Here is an 18,607-nt window from a genome sequence, read left to right on the forward strand (position 1 = left end):
TCCTTGCGAGTGTCCTATTTTCTTACCTCCACGTTGGCTTGGTTTTCATGATGACCTAGCTGGTGGCCTGTGGAAACGGATCGTAAACCTTTGACCACCGCGGGTCAGAGTCGAGACGGCTAAAAGAAAGGGGCGCGACAATGTGGGAATGGGAAGTAATTTGTGATTGTAGACGGTATTGTTTCGATTCGCAGTATGTTGAGTCAACTGCTGTGGATGTACCTGAAACATCGCACAACGGGGTTTCTCTTCTCTTCATTCTCAGCTACCATTATTTTGCTCTACTGATTCTTACTTCTTCACTGAATCTTCTCTTTAATATCCATCATTTGATTTTGATTTTACTAACTTTTGATTCTCTTATCTCTCAAAGCTTTTCCACTCTTTTTTACCAATTGATACTGCTGTAACAAACTTTGATTTTTTCCTTAAAAATATACGTTTCCTTAATGTACTAGTAATATCAAGTCTATTTATCATTTGCCTAATGTTTTTTGATTTTATTGCGAATTTATATATTTGATTAATTCTTTATCTGTCCTATAAATTATCATTACTATTATCTAAGCTTGTTTTGTATCTCTATTTATTAACTATTGTCTAATTTTACATCTAATACATCTAGCTTCTCGTTTTTATTCTTTAAAATACGCTCATCATTCTCTTATTATTGATTCTTTGTTTTCTATTGTTTTCTATTGTTTTCAATCTTCACCCTTTTTCAAACAAGTGAGGTTTGAGCCCTTACTTAATTTATGGAATGGTTAAAGGATTAAAACAAATATTACTATTGTACTTTTGAAAAACTTTTATAACATGCTTAGGACCAAAAATTGTAACAAAACACCGCGACAAAAGAAATAGCTACATATAAACACGACTCAACAATAGGGAAGATTTCAGGAGAAAACAATACACAGTAAATAACAATTAGTTTTTGAATTCAAACTAAAAATAAAACAGATTTTGCTTTAATGAAAATTGATAGGCACACTATAAATGGTTAGGCGCTTATACTTACATCAAACCTACGTAATGTACCACCCCCGGCCGAGTTAAAATGCGTAACCGGAAAAGAAGGTGTGCATGCCTGGCACGAACACTCAAAGCGTGTTCTAGCGTGCTGCTCGTACTGACTCAGAGCAAGGGTGAGATGTAGGTGTAAGGGCAGTGCGTGTTCGTCGGGAACCTGGTGCATAAGATCGGTCAAGGCCCGTTCTTACACTGAAAATTGCGAATTGCGAATTTTTCAATATTTTAAAAATATTTCCGGCGATCTATTTTCAGTATGAATAATTTGATTACCAAGCTTTTTTTTAAAAAAAAAAACTTTGTCGCTAAAAGTTGTTCTGGAAAAATACATTAGTTTTGCTTACTTTTTTATTAAAAAAAGAAAATAGAAAAAAAACTTCAAATTGAAGTTAACACAGTCAAAACTGAAAGAAATAACATTTAGTCTCTTTTTGTAAATTTTAAGCCAACAATCCAAGTTTTTTCATAAATTTTCCAATTTTACGAAATGGATAATTTTGTTTTCCTGCCCATTTTTTTTTAGTTAAAAAATATCAATATAACAATTATAAGAATTAAATTCAAACATGAAGAATGTTCTTATAATATGTTAAAATTTGATCACAAGCTTATTTTTTTAATTCAGACAATAATTTTATTTATTTAATGCTTCATGAACAGCCTTAAGGGCCGGTCATAGAAATATTTTAAAAAGCCGTCGCGGGCCGGATGAAATGGCTTCACGGGCCGGATCCGGCCTGCTGGCCGGACGTTGGGCAGGCCTGAGTTAGATTAAAAAAAATATTACATAACATTCGGAGTTACTTATTCTACAAACGTGGTGTTTCTTAAACGTGAAGGTGATTGAGGCCATTCATGTCTCAGAAATCTCAGACTTAAGTGTTCATAACTTTAGAAGCTGGTTGGGAGCTAGGTCGTGCGAGCTGTCAGTTATGGTCAAGGTACATACAAAATTATGGTATGCCAGATATTGAAGTGATATCATGTAAATTTTATCATACTTTTTTATGTTTTTTTAAAAAGTTGTTGTTTTTCTCCACCATTTCCAACTGATTGAATTTCGCAAAATTGAAACCACATTTAACGCAGATCACGGCCATCAATAATCTGAAACGAATCCAGATTTGATTCACAAATTACAAAAGACTAAACAAAATTGAAATAACTCACAAAACAACGATTTTTTAAACCATCTCTTTGGTCGGTTTAGAATTGTCAAACTGAATAGCTCAAAGCTAACTCGAACCCGGTACACACACGAAGCTTGACATAAACCAATTTATAAGTATACAAATTCATTAAAAGCCTAATAAAATTTAAAAAAAACTTTGAAAAAATATATTTTGATTTGAAAATCTGCCATACCATGAGCGTTGAAAGCCTTGAAACGCTGGTGCAATTCTGACAGTTTGATCTGGTGTGAAAACGGCGACAGAGCTCGCACCACACAGGTTGGGAGATTGCTGTACAAAATCCGCTCACAAACATTCGAAAATGTCTGTAAGAGTTACAGAATTGACAGACTGAATTAACTGAACAAAGCTAAAGTCAAGTAAATGCAATAAGCGTGTACGAAGTAAACATAAAAAATATTTGACAGAAGCAACCAACTCAATTTTTGGAAATCGAAACCAAAAAATCACAGAAATGATTGCACAAAACATTATGACTCCTAATTTAAGGATACTCTGCAACCTCTCAGGCAAGTTAAAAACCTTTCGTATAGCTAGAACAAACCTACAGCTCCTCAACTCTCCCCCACAGCCCGTTACATCACCCGGCGCAACGTGAGCGTTTCCTCCGTCTGTCTGGACCACAAGTGGCGCCGCGAGGGCTCGCTGCCGCGGAACCCCAACAAATCGGGCCCGCTGACCGACCTGCCGGACTACACCTTCATGGACGGATCCGTCACGCCGCTGGGTTCCAACCAGAAGAAGCGCCTCCTCCAGCAGCGTGACCTGGCTGCCAAAATCGTCACCATGTCCAGCGAGATGGACTTTGCGCTGGACCGGTACAATCGGATTCAGGACGAAGAGGCGCGCCAACGGCAAGCACTTATCGATAGCAAACTCAAGCCCAAGGGACACCGGCTGTTGGCCAAGTAGGACAAGGGTTGTTTGTAAATAATCTTCTCTTTATTGTGTAGTTAATAAATGCGATTTGAGCAAATTACATCTAGTTTCGAATTTCGGCCAACTTCTTCATCAAAGCGTTCACCCGAGACCCACTGAGCTCGTTTTGCCAACTTCCACCGTCCTTGAAATGTGACCCCACGATGGCAGCGTCCGCCGCGTCCCAGTATTTATCAATATTCTCGAAAGTCACGCCGGAACCAATGATGAGCGGCAGTCCCGTCTTATTCCTCAAACTTTGAACTTCCTCCACGCTCGTTTCACTTCCGGTTGAGCTCCCCGTCAGAATGAGCCCATCCGAGATGAAGAACTCCGCGGCCTTCGCCGTCTCCACCAGCGAAACGTCCTCCGTTATCGCGTGTGAGCTGTGCTTCTTCTTGATATCGGTCAGCACCAGAACCCGCTCGGCGTCAATCGCCTTCCGGTAGCGCAGTACCAGCCCAGCGTTCGCGTCCGTGTAGCCTTCATCCGCGACGTGACCAAACACGTAGCCCTCGGCGCGAATAAAATCCAACCCGGAGGCCTTTGCCACGGCCAGTGCCTCCCGGTTTCCGCAGGCCAGTATTTGAACCCCGCAGGGAATGGCAGCTCGTCGAGTGGCTTCCCTCACTGTGGTTGCCAGCCGTGTCATGCAGGCCACCGTTTCCGGACCCAGGTGGCGGGACTGGACGTACGGGACGTCGTGCATGTTTTCGATCATGAGACCGTCCTGGAAGGTGGTTGAAATTCATGTTTTTTTTCTAAATATTGATGAACGTTTGAAGCTTGATGTTACAATTCCATTTTCAGCGTAGATCTCCGCTTCGCGGACCGCCTTTTTGACCGTTTCTTCGAAGTCCCCGGAGTACAGTGGAGTTCCTTGGTAGATTGAAATTGTTGTTTACATTACACGAAATCGCGTTGATTGCAGATTCGGCGAACATTTACCAGGCAAGGCACCGACGTGGATCATTCCAATTATTGGAAACTTTTGGCTGAACAGCTGTTTGAATCTGGACAACATTTTGCTCACTTTGTTTTCACTCTTGTATGCTTTATAGACTGTGTGAAAGTGAGGTTAGCTGAGTTCGAACCGGCTGTTTTCATGACGTCATGGCTTGTGACGTAATCAAGAAGCACGATAAAAATAAAAATTTGTTCTGGTTGATTGATTGTACATATTTACAGTTTCGGAATGAAAATGTGATGTGTGGGCACGTGTGGCCACGACACTATTCGTGTCGCAGAATTCCTCCAGCACTTCACATTTTGTTTTGCTCCACAAGCCGTGATTACATCATTCGTTGACCTTGTGTTGATCACATCCGACTGGCCACGGCAGTTGCCGTAATCCTCATCAACCGTTATCTCGTAAAAGCCGCCTCTCAATCGTTTCTCCACAAAGCATCAAAATTACCACTGATCTGGAGAAACATACAAAACATCTTTCATTTGAAATCTGGTCCGTCTGTCACCTCGGAACCAATCAACTTGAACACCAGTTTCGCGGTTCTCTTATCTCGACTTGCCATGAAGCTCACACATTTCTTCTGGTCCTCGGCAGCGCTGTCACTGACATCCGGAAGATCCGCACGACAGTCCTTCTTCAGATGTCCACTGCCGTTTTCGCACGACTGCGCCACGCCTTGGATATCTACGCTCTGCTCGTGCCTTTCGGTTTGCTTCTGCTCTTTAGCCAGAAGACGTTGCGTGGCAACTTCCAGCGTTAGTTCTTTTTCTGGAACATTTTCCAACGCCAAGGGATCGTATGAATTTGGCAAAGACTGGAACAGGATAGTAACGAGATCTGTTTCTTCGAGCTTCTTTCTAGCAGTTTTCAACTGCCGGACAAGATCTTCTTCAGCTTCAGTTGATTCATCTACTTCCGAATACCAGAATTCTTGACTTTCACAGTGGCGTTAGCGATGACCTCCATGTCGTCATCACTCTTGTTGGGTGGGCAATCCTCTTTTCTATGGTCTTCCTTACCGTACCAGTAACAGCTTCCTCTTGAATGCCAGATTGTGCGCAACTGTCGTGTATGAAGTTTCACCTACGTTTGTCCTGCGCTCGTGGTCCAGAATATTCCCTTTCACGTAATCCAGCTTAAGATCCCCGTCTTTCATAATCAGCAACGCAGTCCCGAGGCCCTTTCCAGCCACCTGTTGCTTCGCAAAAAGCTCCTCAAGTTCGTAAAGGTGTGTTGCAACGTCTCCTCTTTCCGGCAGCTTCCGGTCGCAGACCAAGCACACACGGGAGCACACCGACGTTATCTGGTGCTCGTTTTTCAGCTTGCGTCATACCTCTTTCGCCTTGAGCTAATGGATTAGAGGATGCTTGTATTCTCTGGACTCCATTCGTCCACTCATCATTTTGAGTAACAGCAGCATTTCCGTTTCGAACGCCCATTGTGCGTATCGTTTATTTCTAGAGTCACGGGACAGATTAAAATCAAACAAAGAAGCTACACAATGGAATGATCTGCGAAGTTCAGTTAAAGCGTTATGCATGGCATAGTTCGTTCGGCCAACATGAACGGGCCCATAATGTCTAGTCTTCGAAGAATGGCTGGGCACTGCAATCTAGAAGTCAAAGCGTCGGAGATCACGAGTGCACGGCTGGCATTTCTACGCGCTGCTAAGGTGTCAAGGTTGATCAGGTTTACAGCGGCTTTCGTAACTAGGCAGATGAAATGGATTTCGCCAGGGGAGTTGACGAAGCGCGAATCTTCGCTGCACACTCTCAATCCGCACCGCACTGTTCTCGTAGTAGGGACTCCGTACGGCAGAACAGTACTCTCCAGCGTTGAACGGACCATAGCGCAGTAGAGAGCCTTCAAACAGTAGACATCTGTAAAACATTTTTCTGTACGGAAGATGAAGCCGAGCTTTCGCGAAGCCGGAAATCATGAATGCAATGTGCTGCTTGTATGTGAGTTCCGTGTCAAGAAGCACGCCGAGGTTCTCTCGGGGGATTAATGTGCCGCAGATCTGGTAGTCAAACTTGATTGAGTTGCGTTTCTTGGAGATGGCAATGACAGAGCACTTGGTGGGTTTGACGCGGTTTGTTTCACACCAGTCCGCGAAGATATTCAGTTCCTGTTGGAGGGCTTGAACGTCGGCTGTATTATTCACTTGAAAGTAGAGTTTTAGGTCGTCTGCGTAGGACAGACGCTCCAATCTTGACGTTGATTTTCCGGCCGGCCAGATAGGACTGGAACCAACTAAGAAGAGTCCCGCAGATTCCCATCCTTTCCAGTTTTGCGATCGCAATGGCACGTTGCCGACAGGCCGGTGTACACCGCGTCAGTTTGCGATCTGGCGGTGAAGCTGTCGGTCACGAACGTCGTGAACGTGAGTAGATTCGTCGTTGTTGACCGCGATGGCATGAACCCGTGCTGGTCCTCGATGATCAGGTTTTTGCAGAAGAAAACAATGCTGATATCCCACGATAGTTGTTCACGTTCCGTTTATCACCTTTCTTGTGAACCGGAAACTTGAAGGCGTGCTTCCAGAGCTTCGGAAATGATCCAATAGAGAGGGATGGATTGAAGAGGGTCGTTCACTTCGCTTTTCGTAGGTCGTGATTTACCACGGAGTGAAGATTTGTTCATCGCTCTCAGACTCTCAGTTCCCGCAAAGGATTCAGGAGAGTATTTTGTGCGCTGAGATGAGGACTGTGATGTCTTGAGTTTAAAAAGTCGATTATCCGAGTCAATGTCCGCAAAGCGAAAGACCACCCGATCTCCCCAATTAACACCTCAATTAAGGGCTTTCTTTTCTTCGTTCCACCCGAAACCAATCCCAAAACGCGCGTTCATTTCTCGGTTTTGTACCAGTAACTAGTCTCAAGTTCTTTATTCCGCTCCCACCCAGATGTTCTTTTCTCTGCTCAGGTTGTCGATGTTGTTGTCGGAGTGGCTTCACACAGGTGCGCGCCCTTCCCTCATACCTGCCAGCTCAGCTAGCAATCACAGATCGCGCGTGTCCGCCAGATGGCCACCGGCGTAGTCCTCCCAAACTAGGCACCGGTGGCGGAGAGGAAAAAACACGGAGAAAAATGCTAGCCCTAGCGCCGGCGGGAAAGGGGAGGTTGCGCGTTTGTGTGTAGTCCCGCGGTGACTGCCTCGCTTCTACTTTCCTTCAGGTTCAGAGATCCGCGCTGATGTTGTTTTCTCTGCGTGTTGCGGCAGTCTAAATTCGGTTCAATATCTACAGGTTTACGGTATCTTCGCTTTCTTTTTTTTGTGTCGCCTAACTTTCTTCTTTTCTCAGCTTTCGTAATTCTCAATTGTAGTGTCTGATGTTGATCGTTTTGTTGTTGAACTTCGGAGGTGTTGGTGTGTTTAGGAATATCCATGAAACAACTATGGAATGGAGTGAGTGCGCCGCCGGAAGGCGGAAAGGGGACCGGCGATCCGGCGGCGGCTGCGCTGTCTGGTGGTCACTCTTTTGTTTCGGTCCTTCGAGAACGATGGCAGCTTGCAGTTGTCATTTTGGGGTTACAAAAATCGAAAAACAAGACCGCTGATCCTTAAGCCCTACTCTCTGATTCTTTCGCGTAGCATAATTTTTTCATGGCTAGTCGCTAAGCTCCTGTAACACAATTGTTGTTGTTGATGGCAGGCTTGTTTAAATCGTTCTTTTGGTAGTATTCGCAGTAGCGCCGCAATAATTATTATTGCGTGTTCGAACTAATGTTGCTGTTGCAGCTGGTTTTTTGAATGCCTCTCGGTTGTGATTCGAAGAAATGTCTTATTCTCAACAAATTACGAATTATTTTACTCTTTTTTTTTTGTTTACGGATTTATATTGATGTTTTTTTGTTTTCTTTACTTTAGCAATAAAAAGTAGGTGCTTAGAAAGCGAAGAGCAGCAAGAAGGCCATCATCAAACAGAACAGACCCATGGCCTCAGACAGGGCGAATCCCAGGATGGCGTAGGAGAACAGCTGCTGCTTCAGCGATGGGTTTCTTGCGTAACCAATGATCAGAGAACCGAATACTGTTCCGATACCGGCACCTGTTTGCGTGGAAGGAAAACAAAACAAACATTAGAACAAATTCTCCTTTTCAACTCCAATAAAAGCAAGCAAAATCATGCAACTTCTTACCTCTAAGCGAAAAATAATGTGTGTTAATAAGCAAAAACCAAAGAAAGCTCATGCAATGATGCGGGATTATGTTACTGAATGAGACGAGCGAAATGATGGGGATATCCGGCTTGAGATTGACCAACTTGGCTTGGAGGGAGGCTTGCTTGAAGAATTTGGAGCGGGGACACTTGTTAGAAGGCAAACAGCATCAGAAACGCAATCATGAGACAGAACAGTCCCATCGCCTCGGCAAGGGCGAAGCCCAGGATCGCGTACGAGAACATCTGCTGCTTTAGGGACGGATTGCGGGCGTACCCGGTGATGAGCGCCGCAAACACCGTCCCGATGCCGATTCCTAGGAAAGGTTAGTGTTTGGGGGGGTGCAACGTGCAGGTTATGAGTGATGCAAAGCGAAAAACCAAAAAAAATCTACTAAAAGGTGAGAAGATGCTTACCAGATCCAGCGACACCGACGGTGGCAGCGCCAGCACCGATGAACTTCGCGGCCGAGTCGATATCGCGGGTCACCTGCGACGTCTGGAATGACCGGACCTGGGGCAGCAGCGCGACCGGGGTGCTGTTCTGCGCGGCCAGGGTCTGGCTCTGGCTGATGACAGCGCTGCTCAACGGCCGAAGGTAGGCTTTCGTGCCATTGAGGACCTGTGGCGGGGAGAGGAGGGGAGAAAGAGGAAGGTTTAGAACATTTTTTGAAGCCCTTTTGGTTTATAGGACCCAACAACAAAAAAGTCTAGATATTTTTGCAATTTTCCCTAATTTAAGATATTTTTGCAGATTTTCCCTAATTTAACCACTTTTTCGCAAAAAAAAAAATTAAAGAAACTTGTTTTCTAACTTCCTAATAAGCTTTTCATTACTTGATCCAGATGAAAACGTTTTAATAAACGTCAAAGTGCTAATATGCCAACATTAGGTGCTCGATGGCATTAGGAGAAATATACCCATTTTAAGCCTAATAAGCGGACCTGTTTGAATGATGCTGGATAATCTGGAGTGTTCCTTGAAATTTACTAAAACCAAGTACACCAACGAGTAGAGCAACTTTTTGTGAACATTTCTGTTTATTTTCGCTTTTACTAAAAATTATTCTATTCACAAATGTATCCTAATCTGACGAGAATGCACTGGGCCACGCCCATTTTCCTATTTTCAGCTTAGTTCTTTTTTCTTCCAGCGCTCTTTTGGGTCTGCTTAGGGCAGCCATTTGCGACGAAATTTTAAGCGAACACTCACGAAAAGTAGCATTTATAGAGAAAATTTCCTGGCATCACTGGCTCACTCCAACAGGCGCTGCTGGTGGTGTTGGTGGCCACCCTTTGTTCTTTATTTGCCTTCGCTCTGTTTTCTTCAGCCTTCGATTGGAATAGGTATAAACGTCAAGTGTCTCGGCGCGTTTGTTGTTTTGATAGCGCTTGCTAATAAGTTACATGTTTCGGGATTATTTTTCAAGTGAGTGACTAACTAATGCGCAAAAGAACATGTTGCCGGTAGTTGGAAGCAATTTCATATCTTAAGCGCTTTGAAAACGTTAGCGCAAGTGAACAGATATTGATGGCGACTTTCGTTAAGCAGTTAACCTCTCACCTTGCGTGTGGATGTGTGTGCCACCAAAATGATGAGAAATGGTCTCGCAAAATAGAAATTATGATCAAAAGTGCATTAAATTTGATCTTTTTGGCCAGTAAGTAGCATACATTTGCGTGCTTACTCGAGGCGGTGCTGTTGCTGGTAAGTTTACAGCCAAAATAGTATTTTTGGAGCTTTAATCGAGCATCAAACTCTCCATATGACGAAGATAGGTGTTTGATTAGAAAGGGTATATTTCCCCTATTTATTACTTTGGAATAGTCAAAAACACTTTCTGAAAGCTGTAATTCATGATCAAAGTGATGATAGGCCAATAATAGAAAAAGGTTGAAAAGGGAGTAGTTCCCCTAATTGAATCGTTTACTAAAATTTCTGTTGATGAAAATTCATTAAAACTTAACTGAATTTTAGCGAAAAAAAAATTGGTGTGTACGTCCTTAGGAGCGAACAGGATAGACTCTTTGTTTAGACTTCGACATAGGCCCAATTACAATTCTAGATTAAATTTTCAAATGGTCCTATCTGCATAAAAAACCCATGACGAACGGGTTGTTTTGAAAATTTAATCTAGAATTACAATTTGTTTTGCTTGAATTGTCTCGGAATTTGCAAAATAGTTCCAGCTGTCAAAATGCTTATTCGCCCTTTTCAAATGTTGCCCAAGATAAGACGTCGTTTGTTTATCAACATGACAAGTTTTGCAAAAGAAATAAAAAAACTGTTTTATTGAAATATCCAGCGATGGAAGAATCATCATCAAAAGAAAATCATTTGACGCTCATCAAGAGAAAAAAAACCGGAAGGGAACTTGGCTCTCCTCTCTCGCGCACGAAAGATCGGTAAAATGAAGCTAAAAAAATCATCATCTTGATCATCGGGGATCATCTATTTCACTACTACACTTGCAGGTGTAACGTCACCCGTCGAAAAAAGATCTGTCACTTTTTGTAGATGGGCAATGTGTGTAAACAAAACGAAACAAATAATTTAAAGTGCACGCAAAATCCAAATAACACAGATCTGTGTAAAAAATTACACAGATTGTTGTTCAGTTCCAGCTTTCACAATCTGGGTAATTTTCCTACACAGATCTGTGTAATAAAACACACAGATTTTTGAAGAGCTGTTCTTCCAAATCTGTGTAAAAAACAGTTGTCAGTTTTTAGGAGCCGGCATTTATGAAGGTCTTTGAGAAGCTGGTGAGTTTAATTTTTTTACATACGTATTTGCTTCATTTAGTTGGTTTAGCATAATTAGTTTACTTTTTCAGACTTTGGCCAACTTCACCAGTATCCGATGACATGATTGTTTGTGGAACCTGGTAAGAGTTTATCTAGAAGATCTGAAAACCTAACCTAACTTTGTTTTTTTGTTTGTTAGTGGTCCGGCAAGGTTCTTTTGGAACGATATTCTCCATTAATTCAGGTTCCGGAAGTCGGCTTGGCGTGGCACTTCACGACGTTATCCCAATTTTTTCATGTTGTTTGCCGTCGACATCGGGAGAACCCCAAAATTATGATGATTGCTAGGTGGAAGAACCGGCAGTGCACAAAACCGGCATAAAAGTATCAAATATGGCCAACAATTATTTTATGCATATTTACTAGACCAATAAACGTAAATTAATCTTGTTTTCTTTTTAAAATTAATTAAAAATCGTGTTTTTGGTTCTAAAACAAACAAAAAAAAACTGGGGAAAAAATTACCCAGTTCTGTGTAAAATTTTACACAGATCGCTGGTTGGGAATTTACACAGATTTTTGACAGACGACGCCTGAACACAGATCTGTGTACAAGGCTTTTACACAGATTCTGTGTATTCCCGGTTTTGGTCGATCTGTGTCAAATTTTACACAGATCTGTGTTATTTGGATTTTGCGTGTGGTGCTAACACCAAAAATCTTCAACTGATTGCTTTTAAACGAGAAGAACGGGAGCGATCTTTTGAGTGATTCGCCTGCCACCGAATTGTTGTTTTGAATGATGTTTATGGGCCCTTTTGTTTAGTTAGGAATAATTAGGGATCCAAGGGAAAATTTTAATAATTGCTGAAGTTTTGTGATTGATTAGTTTAGATAAGGTAAGTGAAATATAAAAATTCTTCAAAAGTGTAATGAACAGCAACCGCGGGACCGTATTAAATATTGTATTTCGACAAAGTTTTTTTTTTTTTTTTGCAGAAATTCTTGGTGAAAAGTAAAACCAAACTTTGTTTTGAAATGAATTAATGTTAAGAATGTATGAAAAGTTCACTTTATAACACAAAAAGTTCTTCACTACGGAAAACAAACGAAAAATAAAAGGGCACATTTGAATTTTTTTTCGGTTTGGAATTAACATTTTTATAAGCCTTTTTTCAATAGGAAATTGTTTGCTATCAACCTGATTCTTGGAGGGCATGTAGGAAGTGTACACTGAGGAAAAAGAATGTAAGATTTTCATAAGACTACATCTTATGTGCTGCCTGATTTGAGTATCCACTAGGCTCTCGCGATTTTCATAGACAATCTTATGACCGTCACTATAAATTCATATGGTTATAACTAAACTTAACTTATGTATTTGGTCCACTGTTGATTGACTATGGACTTCATAAGAAATTCTTATGGAATTCATCTGTAATTTTTCAATGGTTTTCGCGTATGATGCTAGTGTGAAATTTTTTGACATTTCAAGATGGCGAAAGGACGGATCGAGCAGACAATTTTAAACGCTCACTACTCCAAATCGCCCCGTAGTTCGTTCCGGTAACTACTTCACAAAGCTGCCGCCACCGCTATGAGTTTTACCGCGACCTCCAAGACACAGGTAAGTTCTGTGGCGGGTGTTTCGTGGGTTTTTGTTCGAAGTTGAATATTTTGTTTTGGTATTTTAGGTAATATCAATAACCGTTGGTTCCGCCGGCGGCCCTCCCCAGCATCCTCCAGAAGGATCCGGAGAATAGCATCGGTGAGGACTGTTCCGAGCAGCGGTCGAAGGTTTAAGATTGATTGACGCGGTCATACCGAAGGTGGTGGCCATCCGGCAGAACATGCCGAATCACCAGCAAAAGACGATGAAACCGGAGGCTGCGTAAACCAACAGGACGACAAGCAGCGGAAGGAAATGAAGTTTTGGGTATATTACGATAATTTAAAAATATATACGTTTAAAATTTAAATAATTTTTTGTTTTCATTTAATTAAAAATAAGAAAAAAATGGGTATGAAAAACAATGTTTATTAATATAATCTCCATGAGCATTGCCATATATTCTGTACACAATTCCATCTATGAATGTCATAAGATAACTCAATGGAAAACTTAATTGACGGCTTTGTCAAATTTCCCCTCGCAGCCATAAGAAAATCTTATGACATCCGAATAAAATCCTGATGTCGAAAGGTCATAAGACGTTCTTATGGATTTTGACAGTACTTTTTTCTGAGTGTAACAATGAATGGAATAGTGGAATAATCCCGAATGTTTACGTTTTGGTTTTGTCACCTAATGAAATGTTTCAAAAATATAAAATCAAAACATTGACATTGTTATGGGCTACCATTTGACAGCTAGTGCTTTTGTTTTGTGCACTCATTAAATTTTGACAACCGTGCTCTAACGTCAAACTGCTGTCAGTTTGCTTTAGTCGGAATAGGGTTGCCTTCCCTCTGCATGAAATCCACCGATAGAGTTATCTACATGCTCATGTATTGCGTGTACGTAAACGAAAAAAAATGAGGTTGAATTTTGTATCAGCCAGCAAAACAAATGGTGCGCTAGTGTGTGTGAGATCGGGCTTAGAAAGCTCTATTCGAAACACTTTTTTTTTATTACAGATGTAAACAAACTTCAATTCTCACTAGAAGTTCTTTTTTTGCAAAATAATTACTTCAAGCGCTGAAACCAATGGCATTTAAGCATTTTTACGCTTTTATGAATAATTGTATGATATGTTTGTGTGAATTTATCAGCTAAATTCTGATCTTCAATTGTGGAACATCCCACAACTTTGGAACCGGCAATTTGTAGTGAAATAGATAGAGAATATCCTAAACAAGCGAAAGAAAGGTTGCATTTTGAATCCTAATGGTAAATTACCACGAGATAGAGTTTTTCGAATAAGTGGGATGACTGTAATGTAACTTATGTAACACGTAGACATTATGTTCCTACACCAGGGTTGTTACGGGAGAGTCGAAAAAAAATCCGCGCCAAATCCGCGCCGACCTAAAATCCGAAACCGCGCGAAATCCACACCATATAAAAAAATATCGCGACCAACATTGAGGAAATTTTATTTTTTAATGAAGAAAAACTAATTCAGAAAGTATTTGATTAAAAAACTTGTTTTATGTTTAAAGGCTCCAAAAGAATGAAAGCTAAATATCCATTGAAAAAAAATCCTCAAGAGACGGTCAAGGCAAGGGTCATGAAAAAAAATCTTCAAAATAGAAAATACAATATTTAAAAACCTAAAAATTTAACTTCAAAAATGTAACCTCAAAATAAAATCCAAATCTAAAATAATAATATGATAAAATTTTAAATTTCGAAAGTCTAAATATTCAAAATCAAAGAATTTTTATACAGTTTGTAATCCAAAATCCTCGCTAAAATTTCACTCCGAAAGAAATTTAATTTCCGATATTTAAAATAATGTCTTCTCATAATTTCAAAATCTCTTACATAAAATAGGACTTCAAAAATTGTGGAACTCAAGAATTTAATAATTTAAGAACTAAGAATTTAAAAATAAAAACATTTAAGAATTTACGAATTTAAGAATTTAAGAATTTAAGAATTTAAGAATTTAAGAATTTAAGAATTTAAGAATTTAAGAATTTAAGAATTTAAGAATTTAAGAATTTAAGAATTTAAGAATTTAAGAATTTAAGAATTTAAGAATTTAAGAATTTAAGAATTTAAGAATTTAAGAATTTAAGAATTTAAGAATTTAAGAATTTAAGAATTTAAGAATTTAAGAGTTTAAGAATTTAATCTAAGGTTTTAGAATTTAGAAATTTAAGAATTTTAGAATGTATAAGCTTAAAAATACTAAAATTATTTTAGATTTTTTTCTATATTGTTTTGAATTTGAAAGTTTTGACTTTTTAATTTTGATTTTTTTTTAATCTTCAAATTTTCGATTACCCAAGTATTTTGAATTTCAGATTGCCAAAATTTTGAATTTCGAAATTTCAGATTTTTTAAATTACGATTTTAGAAATATCGAAAAAAAATTAATATGTATTTTGATTTTTTTTTGTTATAATAAAAACTATTCAAACAATTTTTTTTTTCGAATTTTTGAATTTCTAAAGCTTTGAATTTGGAATGTTCTGATCTTTTTATTTTCGCCAAGAATGTTTAAATATAGAAAAAAAATATTTCTACCGATTAAATTCCATTCCAAAATTCGAAAGTGGAGGCCAGCTTCTGTTGCGTCCTATCAAGCTCATATTTGGCGCCCACCAGAACAAGCCCCAATAATAGTTTTTGTTACACATTCTAATGTCTATATCTTCGGGAAAAGTTTGTAATATTTGATTTACAAAATTAAAAATTGAATAAATCCAGTATAAAATTAAAAATAAATAAGGTTAAAAATCATTACTCAAAACTCAAAAGAAATTAAATATTCAGAGCCGGAGATGTTAAGAAATTACAAGAAACATATAAAAAATAATTTCTACATAATCTTCATCTTCATTTTTCGACGTTTCGTACTAAGAAAATACAAACAAACATTTTCAGAAGAAAATTTAATTAATAAAAATTATGAAATTCTTGCACTCAAAGGAAAAAACAAATTATCGTAATTCCTGATAATATTTTTCTTAATAACTTGAAAGTAATTCTATCTCTCTCAATTAATTTATTTATCAAAATTGCCATCCGCGCGAAATCCGCGCCTGAGCAAAATTAGCCAGCAAATCCGCGCCAGATCCGCGCTATCCGCGCGAAACGCGCCATCCGCGCGATCCGCGCCGTCCGTAACAACCCTGCGTACACTCTTTGGTAATTTAAATTAGTCGCCAGGATCAAGTTAAACTATGTTTCCAATAACGAATTTTAGAATTGTTCAAAAAGGTTGAGTTAAAAATTGGCCAAAGCGTGCCTTTCTCCATGCCGGACTCAGTCACATGACCCATGTTTACTTTTAGTCTTCTTGTCAAGAGTCGCGGTTGCATAATTCAAGCTGAAAAATGCTGAAAACCCCTAACATTTTCTGTAAAAAAAAAACACTATTTCTGTTTTACATTTTGAGTAGAAACTCGAAGAAAACGTTTATCACAGCAATCGATTGCCGAGAAGTGATTAGGTAATTACGGTCCAGGTCAGAATCACAAGTTCAGATCCACCGCATAAAAATGCCATCACACAGTGGAGAAAACCCCGATTTGCAATTGTTAACCGATTATGTAACACACACCAGACAGAAAATTTTCACTTCCTTCACCTCGACCGTGTTTCGACACTGGGAAAAAGCAATGCAAATTTTTTCTTCACTCCCTTTCCGATATTATGTAACAACCCGGTAGGTTTGTTCCGGTGCCTCCACTTACCAGGTTGCGGGCGACTGGGGCAATACGAGCAGCGGACGAGACGAACATTTTGAAGCTGGTTTTGTGTTGCTGGTATTGACGGTCTGGTACCTCCGAAGGATCTGTGACAAATGAACGAGCAAAGATAGAGTTTTGATTAGTCGACGGGATGACACGAAGGGGACAAAAAAAAAGGTTAAAGATGGCTAAGAAGATTCGCGGTTGACGCCCCGGCGGGAAGATTTTTCTTTTGCTAAGGTGAGCAAGTGAACCGATTTTTAACTTGCTGGAAAGCCGAAGAACTTTTCTGTCAAAAAGTAGATCCAATCCAAGTTGGCAACGAATCCCGGTCAGACTGTGACGTCGTTACGTAACTATGCACTGCCTTCATACGTAATCAAAGGTGAATCGATTTTTGGCCCAAATTCCAGCTGCCATGGTTAATCAGCTTTCCCGGAACGGCGTCCCGGGTCCGTTTTCTCCAGACGTCTCGTATCTGCACAGATGCCGGGTGCCGCCCGGCCGGAACATCCCCCCCACACACAAGAAGCTCTTGCATAAGATGGCGGCCCTCTTGCTCTCGCTCTCAGTAGGCTGGAGATTTTTGCTTCACCTCGCCGGAAAACGAAAAAAAAAATCGGTTCACTTGCTGGAAACATCCTCGCCGGGGTTCCGCCTCAGCCGCGCAAAAACAAAAACACTTTTCCGACCCCAATCGGCGTTGAAAATTTTCCGGCTTTTCCACCGCCCAAGGGGGAAAGCGAAAAATTGATTTTTGCACTTCTCTCCAACTTTTTTTTCCACTCTTCCGATTTTGCGGCTGCTACTCACTAGAGACAATGCGGTCCGAACAACGTATCGAAGAACAGTGAACGGTGCTGGCGAGTTGCAGCAGGCTCGAACCCCGTTAGTACAAAAGTCAAACAGTGTGCGAGTGTTCGTGTTGGGCGATCGAGGGAGATGGCACGCACACAAGCGCGTAACCGGAAACAGTTGGTTTTGACGTTAGATGGCGGAAAACAACGCGAACGAGGGGTTTCTCTGCTTCGTTGTTTCAGCACGCAGGGTAAAATCACACATTTTTGTCAGATTTAAGTAAATATTGTTTCGATTTCTTGTAAATTGCTCACACCGAGGTTCAAACATTTTCCATGGAGTTTTACTACCATCATCAGGGGTGTCATTGGGTCTGGGGGCGAGATTGGGTCATGCAAATTTATGCTATTTTGTATGCTAGCTGATTCGAACGTATCGAGCTGCTAGTCGAGCTGTCAAATCGCAACATGGAGTTACACTTTCTGTGCAGTTGCTGTGAAGCTTATCAAGGCTTTTCAAAAAGTTTTACTCCACACAGCAAATTTTGGGTTGCCATTTCAGTAAAATAAATAACTGAATTCGGCAATAAAAACAAACATTACTGAAAAATCAGTTACTGCATTTCTGTCAAACTGAAATGTCACTTCAGACCTGGCTTCTGACTCATTGTTTGGATGCTGCCGAAAGAAAATCCTCTTTCAAATGTGTTGTTTTTTTTAATTTTGTACTGTGATCTTTGGAAACAAAGGTAGGAAAAATGTTCATAACAAATACCTCGATTCTAACCACCTGTTTTTTTAAGGTTTGGAGATAGATGTAATAAATGAATTAATAACAGTACATGCATTAATGACAACCAAAATAACTCGAACTACCACAAGAAAGTTACTAAATTTTCAGCAAAATAAATTAACGTTTCTTTTGCTGAAATTTCAGTTGTTTTGACAACCATTTTACAGAAATTTCAGTAAATCATCTGTCAAAGTGAAAAATATCAGTTAACTGAGAATTCAGTTAAATCTAATTTACTGAATCGTTTACTGGATTTCAAAAATAATTTGTATGGAGACTGGTGAGTCTCGTCCACGTCTCGTCTTTTTGTCTGTGGATCCTTATAAAGGCTTTCTAGGCGGAAATTTACTAACACATTCAAAGTATGTTTACACGGCAGCTGGACGTTTGTTTGCATCAGATTTCCTATCTCTTTCTAGCAAAAGTTTTTTGTCAGGCGACTTCTGGCTGTTTTTTTTACTGACCGCCCGATATGTCAGCCAACATACTTCGCAGGGCTGTGACAGCTCGAGCTCGGTTATTGTTTTCATCAGGACACAGTGACGAGAAGTTCGTAATTTTTGGATTAAATTATATTTTTTTCCGAGTTTTTTTCACTGGGCCTAGAAAGCCATATGGTCCCCTTGGAAC

The 18,607-nt window shown here is 40.1% G+C and overlaps 3 protein-coding genes across 4 annotated transcripts; 1 reads left to right on the forward strand and 2 right to left on the reverse strand.

The window, feature by feature from the left end:
• The first annotated feature begins 2,568 nt into the window (after nt 1-2,568).
• Nucleotides 2,569-3,204, forward strand: LOC120426883 (39S ribosomal protein L52, mitochondrial). Its single transcript, XM_039591720.2, has 2 exons — nt 2,569-2,734; nt 2,797-3,204. Exons 1-2 carry the CDS (start codon nt 2,680-2,682, stop codon nt 3,135-3,137), a joined length of 396 nt encoding a protein of 131 aa, XP_039447654.1. The 5' UTR covers nt 2,569-2,679; the 3' UTR covers nt 3,138-3,204.
• LOC120426797 (uncharacterized protein F13E9.13, mitochondrial) lies at nt 3,148-4,789 on the reverse strand. Its single transcript, XM_039591612.2, has 3 exons — nt 4,092-4,789; nt 3,940-4,022; nt 3,148-3,873 (listed from the first exon to the last, which is right to left on the reverse strand). Exons 1-3 carry the CDS (start codon nt 4,165-4,167, stop codon nt 3,208-3,210), a joined length of 825 nt encoding a protein of 274 aa, XP_039447546.1. The 5' UTR covers nt 4,168-4,789; the 3' UTR covers nt 3,148-3,207.
• A 2,173-nt stretch (nt 4,790-6,962) lies between these two features.
• Nucleotides 6,963-17,259, reverse strand: LOC120417923 (ATP synthase lipid-binding protein, mitochondrial). Of its 2 annotated transcripts, XM_052706014.1 has the most exons (5): nt 17,201-17,259; nt 16,391-16,491; nt 8,693-8,897; nt 8,256-8,592; nt 8,090-8,164 (listed from the first exon to the last, which is right to left on the reverse strand). In XM_052706014.1, the coding sequence occupies exons 2-4, from the start codon at nt 16,436-16,438 to the stop codon at nt 8,429-8,431; spliced, it is 417 nt and encodes a 138-aa protein (XP_052561974.1). In that variant the 5' UTR covers nt 16,439-16,491; nt 17,201-17,259; the 3' UTR covers nt 8,090-8,164; nt 8,256-8,428. The 2 variants fall into 2 exon arrangements, with proteins under 2 accessions (XP_039436117.1, XP_052561974.1); XM_039580183.2 differs by lacking the exon at nt 8,256-8,592 and having other exon boundaries at nt 6,963-8,164; nt 17,201-17,258.
• Nucleotides 17,260-18,607: the final 1,348 nt, after the last annotated feature.

The sequence above is a fragment of the Culex pipiens genome, chromosome 1, assembly GCF_016801865.2.
Source record: "Culex pipiens pallens isolate TS chromosome 1, TS_CPP_V2, whole genome shotgun sequence".
NCBI classification, from domain to species: domain Eukaryota; kingdom Metazoa; phylum Arthropoda; class Insecta; order Diptera; family Culicidae; genus Culex; species Culex pipiens.